Raw genomic sequence first — 6,016 nt, forward strand, 5'->3', positions numbered from 1 at the left:
CATTTCCTTATTTAAACCTGTTAAAGGTGAGTTATTGACTAGCAGAAATAACTACATCTGGTTTAGCATTTAGTGAATGTGGAAAGAGTTGGAGTAAAACCTACAGAGCAGAAATCATATCTAATTATCAATACAGACCTAAAATAATCCAACACATCAACTTTCCACCCGTGAAAACACACATGAAGTCAGAGAAGATATTGAAAGGTAAGTCCAAAAACATTAAAATCAATCCACTGGACTTTGTTTCCAAGTTTGAAGACGTTTCTCTTCCATCCAGGAAGATTTTTCAGTTCAAAATGTCAGAAATAGCGTTTAGTTCCAGGTTTTATCCAGCAGCCCAACAAAGCCTGGTTTTAGTTTAGAAAACATGCAAATAGAAACGGATGAACGGGTCCCCCCTTTGGAATGGGGGTCGTTTGGCTTCTTTGTTAGCCTGCAATGCCCCATACCTGTCTATGTCTCTGAAAGGGGGGTCGTTAGAGGGAATAGTTGGCCTGGCTGAGGTCTTCTGTTCTCCTGTAAAGGGGTTTGGGCTGCGATGATAGCAGGAAGGAATCAACTATTGCTGCATTGTAGGTTTTTGTTTTTTTTGGATGACTCAGAATCTTCACCAGCATTAAAAAGTCTGCTCTATTCTCTTGGTTCAGATGGGAGAAAACCAGGTTGGGTCATTTGATTCAAAGCAGCCAAACAGACCAATCTATAAAAGCTGTACAAGACGTTTTATGTATCCAAAGAAAAGATATAAGGCAGCGGTGGTGATCATAAACCCAACACCTCCATCCTCTACATATTCCAGCATGGCAGGTCTACCTTACCGAGGTGTTCACCTGGAAAACTCAATGAAAAGCATGTCTGAAACAGGCTTTAGAAGCAAATTGTATTTCAGTACACTTGTAAAAATGTGACAGGTCCTGAAGGAAAGAAGTGATTGCCGAAAGTATCAGGTTCATGAAATCTGAAGTAACTCAGCAGCTCCTGAACTGACACTGATTCCAACATGCAAAGGCTGAGTGAATGTCACCTGGGCTCGGTGCAGGAGGACCATGTTTGTAGAGATGCTGTAGAAGGAAAGAACCCCTGCATGATAATCCAGATACACTCCTATCCTCGGAAACTGGGGCCCTGATAGTACAATTTCTTTACCATCATGTATGAATTTATTATTGTGGCAATATAGGGCCCAGGACATATTGTTATCTCCAAACCCACTGGTTACTCCAGTTCTGGGGACGTCTTTGTATGCGACGGCCACGGAAACCATCCCAGTCCACTCCACCTCCCAGTAACAGCGGCCTGTCAGGCCTTCTTTGCTCAGAACCTGAAACCGGTCTTTAAATCTCTCTGAACGGTTAGTGTACCACTGCTTTTTCTTCACCTGTGTCACTTTCCTGTTCTCCATGGAAAGCACCAACATCTTATTCACCGTGTTTGGATCCAAGGTGATCTGACATGTGTATGGTAAGAATGCTGATCTTGTCCCGGGGTCCCCCGATGGAGGACTCTGTGCTGGGAGCGGTACACTCTTTAACTGGCCAGGTGATGGGAATGACTTCTTGTCTTTTGTCTGGTCTGGCGGTGGATTTTTGGCTAACTTTGGTGAAGGACAAGCTGAAGGAGAGACTTCTGATGTATTTTGAAGGGAATATCTTGTGGAACGAGTCATAGGCTTTTTCAGTTCTGGGTTGGATTCTGCTTTAAAAGTCTCAATCAAGGACATGTAAGATGGCGGCTCTGGACCAATATTTGACTCTTCTGATTTTGAATAAACTGGCGAAGATAAAACTGTTGACCCATCTGGTGTTGGTTTCAAAGTCTTGGACTCACTTGAAGGTCTGTAGATCGGTGCCTTTGGCTCAATATTGGAATATTTAGAGTATGGCTGAGGTGGCAGTACCTGGGATTCGGATGATTTTAGGCGTGATGATGCCATTGCCACGGTCTTTGACTTGGCTAGTTTTGGGGAAACTGCTGGTGCTGAAACATTGGACTTCCCTTGTTTTAGGGCAATTGTAGGGGGAAGCTCCATTGAACCTTCCTTGGAGAGTGTACCCTGTGGTGATGCTAAATGCTGATGTGGTGGCGTCAGTGATGGATCTGTTTTAGTCATGGGGATCCTGGTCCAGCCATGAATCAGGGTGTCCTGCAGTTTCTGAATGAGCTCTGTGACAGCCTCCATCATCTCATGGAAGGGTTTAAGAGAATGGATCCTGATGTCTGGGTTTGTTGATGAACTGGGTGATGCCAGTGAAAGGTACCTGCGTAGAAACTGGGCGTGATCTTCACTGAGCGACAGCTTCTTCAGCTCATTGTCTCTCCTGGTCAGCTCTGAGATCTCCTGCTGCATTCTCTGCTGAAGCTCTCTTACCCAGCGGATATTCCTTTCCTGCTGCAACCTGATCTGCTGCTGCACGTCATTGCTTCTTTTCTGCAAGAGCTGCAGCAGCTGGTTGAACATGGTCTGGACATCCTTCACTACTTTATCAGCGGAACAGTTGATGGCTTCCCCCTCCTTCTCAAGTTGCTTCAAGTTTTCCTCTCTGTCTTTGATTCTTTTCTGGATGTTTTCCCGCCTTGAATCGAGCTCCTGCTGCCTCTCGGTCCTCTCCGCCGCCACTGAGACGGTGTCATGTCCTTTATGTTCATCCACAGAACACAGGTAGCAGATAGTCAGCTGGTCACTGCGACAGAAAACCTCCTTCATTTTATTGTGAAGGGAGCAGATGTTCTCCTGGATGTCTGCAGAAGCTGTGATCAGCTTGTGGGTCTTAAAAACTGGGGAGTTGTAGTGAGGCTGGAGGTGAAGGTCACAATAGGAGGCCAAACATTGCAAGCAGGACTTGGTAGCCTTCAGCTTGTTCCCGGTACAGAAATCACAGTCCACATCTGCGGGTCCCCCATAGAGGTGAAGATCAGGAGCAACTTTGGGTCCGCTCTTCTTCATTTCTTGCACTAGCTCGGCTAACATGGTGTTCTTTCTCATGGCGGGTCTTTGTGTGAAGACATCCCTGCACTGAGGACAGCTGTAGGACCTTTTCACTTCATGCTCCTTCCAGTGGTTTGTAATACAGCCTGCGCAGTAGTTGTGTCCACAGGGAATCGTCACCGGATCTTTCAGTAGATCCAGACAGATGGCACAGCTTAGCAAGTCTTCATCCAGGGAAAGTTCTCGCTGAGCCATTCTTCACCGCAGAGCAAAGCAGAATTACAATCAAATCCGAGCTGTTCTGTTCAGACGAGGTTTCACTGAAGGAAGCTCGACACAGACTGGAGTTCTCGGTCCGACTACAACAGAAAACCTGTTTACGAGAACGAATGACAGAATGATGCATCAGCACAGGACCGGATCACCTGGTTCAACCTCATTCCATGGTTTCCTACGCCTAAAGGTGGCCTGGTCCCAGGGCCGGTCCGGTTCTTTCATTCTGTCTGATTCAGTTCAATCAGGCAGCAAAAAACAGGCATTTAGTCACAGTATCAGCAGTAGAGAAATGTGTAAAACACAAACCTGTAAATCTCAGTGATTTTTAACCTCACACATCGTCATTCCTTTACTACCTTCACCCTGACAGAACAGAGTCAGGTAACAGGTTGAGCTTCATTCCAGGAAGATGACTGCGGTTTGTTTATTCAGCTGCATCACTTGGTCTAAATTTATCTAAAGAGCTGCAGGAAATGACAGCACTTCATTTTTCTCTGTGTGTGTCTCCTCCTATTTCCAGTATAGCTTTGGGAATGTTCTTCATGCGTCTCTGTTGCAGTGCACTGATTTTAAAAGAACGGATCAGTGCCTCAGCAGCCTCGGATTTCTGAGGAAGCAGGTGAATCACTGTGCATCTCAATGATTAAATAAGGCCAAACCAGGCATCTCCAAAGTTGCTCCTCGAGGGCCGCCGTCCTGCAGGTTTTAGAGGTTTCCCTGCTTTAGCACAGCTGATTTTTATTATTATTATTATTATTATTATTATTATTATGATTGCAGTTTAGCAATAGCCTGTTAACCAGCTTTCAATTAAAATCAGCAGTGCTGGAGCAGGGAAACCTCTGGCTTTGTTTAAGTTCATGGGATGTCATCAGAAGGCCAAATTCGTAGGCCGATGACGTCATAGCGTGGCGCCGAGGTCTGGTCGGATTCCAAGACTCCTCCCCGAATTGAAGGATGGGTCCGCTGTATCCTCCGTAGCCTTAGGTACAACATTGGAAGGTTGTTAAAGGTAAACATACTGGTAGACCAAGGAAGACATCAAAGTGTCAAGACGGAAAACAAAACGAGGTTAGAACGGGCTGAGGAGAAGCAATGCCGGACTGAGGATGAAAGTCATTCACTGATGAATCTCCAATCTGCATTGGGTGAGGTGATGATGCTGGAATGTTGGTCCAATGAGATTTCTAAAGATGAGAACCTGAAGAGGACCTACTAATGTCCATTCGCTGCAGCTCTGGGGCTGCATGCCTTAGCTGCTGGTCAGCTAAAGGCACTGATGGCTGCCGTTACATCTTCAATAAATGAGCAGGTTTACTTGGAGATTTTGGACACTTTTCTTATCCCATCAGTTGAAAGGATGATGAAATCAGTTTACATCTTGCCATAGTGCAAAAACTGAAAATATTCAAAAAAAAAAAAAAAAAAAAAAAAAAAAAAAAGAAAATATTCCTTGGGAAAAAAGACACATAAGGTCAGTGTACTGGCCTGCTAATAGCCCGTATCTTATGACAAGGATCCAACCTGCAGAGCTGATCTGGAAACGGCAATTGGAGAAAGTTGGAGCGTTCTTTAGTTTTTCATCATTTCTTCAATCTGCTTGGTCTAATAAAGTAACAGTTACTGACTACCTCGCTTTATTTCTGGATATCTCTTAGTGTCTCTTGTAGCCAGACACCTGCCATCCAAAATGCCTTTATTCTTGTATCTTTAAATGGTAGTAGGCCAGCTGACAGCTTTCCCAGGGTCCGGACAATAGTCTTTTTGCAGCCCCCCCACACACCTGCCACCATCTGTTCCATCTATTGAAATATTGAAAGCTCTAGCCTTGGGTAGCGTCAACTCTAGCCTTCTCTAGCGTCAGATCTAGCCTTCTCTAGCGTCAGCTCTAGCCTTCTCTAGCGTCAGCTCTAGCCTTGTTTAGCGTCAGCTCTAGCCTTAGCTAGAGTAAGCTCTAGACTTAGCTTAGTCAAATGATTTGAGGAACTTTTCTATTTTTGAAATTTAAATCATGACGACAGGAGCTGCGATGGTCTGATCTGTTGTAATAATAAAATCTTCTCCCAGCTGCATGACGTCAATCTAATCCGGTCTGTTTGTCTCCCAGCTGCTGGGGGAGTCGTCTCTTCCAGGTACGCTCCTTGTCTGTCTGTCTTCTGTCCATCTCGTGGTCTGGCTGTCTAACCGCTGCTGCCCCCCTTAGCTGCAGAGTTGTCGGTGGTTCTGCTTCAGCTGGTCCACCTGTCTCTGGAAGATGGAGTTCACTTCCCACTCAGACTTGAGGTAACCTTGGCAACCACCAAAACGTATCGGGTCATGCTACCAGCTGCTGTCCATCAGTCAGGGAACCATGATGATGCGTTTCTGGTTTCAGGCTATCAGAACCTATAACAGCATCCTGGAGTCCATCAGCCGACAAGAGAGGAGACTGATCCAGATGGACCAGAACCAGACCCGGATACTGTAAGCAACCATAACACTGCGGCATACTTCAAACATTACCTGTTCCATGGTTAAAGGAACAAACACTTGACCCACCTGCTGGCATTTCTGCCTCTTTCCTCATCTACCTGTCTGACAGGTCTCAGGTGGCAGCTGCAGTCCTGACTGTTGGAGGTGAGTTTGGAAACTGAACCAGGCACACATGTCTGCTGTGTGGCCGCTGCTCACCGCCAGGGGGATTACTGTTCATCGGCAGTAATCCCCCTAAACTAATCTGTAGGTTTAAGCTGGTTCAGTGGTTCTGCATTAAACTCCGCCTCCTCTTTACCTGCTTATTACCTGCAGATTGAACCTTTCTGAGTAATGCTT

General features: G+C 45.7%; 2 protein-coding genes across 2 annotated transcripts in view; one reads left to right on the forward strand and one right to left on the reverse strand.

Annotated features, from left to right (window-relative positions):
* Positions 1-703: 703 nt before the first annotated feature.
* LOC107100924 (E3 ubiquitin/ISG15 ligase TRIM25-like) lies at positions 704-3,458 on the reverse strand. The gene has a single exon (XM_015399606.1). It carries the CDS (start codon positions 3,182-3,184, stop codon positions 953-955), a length of 2,232 nt encoding a protein of 743 aa, XP_015255092.1. The 5' UTR covers positions 3,185-3,458; the 3' UTR covers positions 704-952.
* A 1,758-nt stretch (positions 3,459-5,216) lies between these two features.
* Positions 5,217-6,016, forward strand: part of LOC107100926 (synaptonemal complex protein 2-like) — a 12,691-nt gene continuing 11,891 nt past the window's right edge. The window contains exons 1-5 of the mRNA XM_015399608.1: positions 5,217-5,237; positions 5,313-5,337; positions 5,409-5,488; positions 5,580-5,668; positions 5,787-5,821. Coding sequence (XP_015255094.1) covers positions 5,217-5,237; positions 5,313-5,337; positions 5,409-5,488; positions 5,580-5,668; positions 5,787-5,821 — 250 coding nt within the window. The remainder of the gene's footprint in view (positions 5,238-5,312; positions 5,338-5,408; positions 5,489-5,579; positions 5,669-5,786; positions 5,822-6,016) is intronic.

The sequence above is a fragment of the Cyprinodon variegatus genome, unplaced genomic scaffold (genome assembly GCF_000732505.1).
Source record: "Cyprinodon variegatus isolate N-32 unplaced genomic scaffold, C_variegatus-1.0 Scaffold1029, whole genome shotgun sequence".
Lineage (NCBI taxonomy): Eukaryota > Metazoa > Chordata > Actinopteri > Cyprinodontiformes > Cyprinodontidae > Cyprinodon > Cyprinodon variegatus.

Coding starts and splice junctions, on each gene's coding strand:
- LOC107100924 (XM_015399606.1), bottom strand. CDS start 3,184: ATGGCTCAGCGAGAACTTTCCCTGGATGAAGACTTGCTAAGCTGTGCC.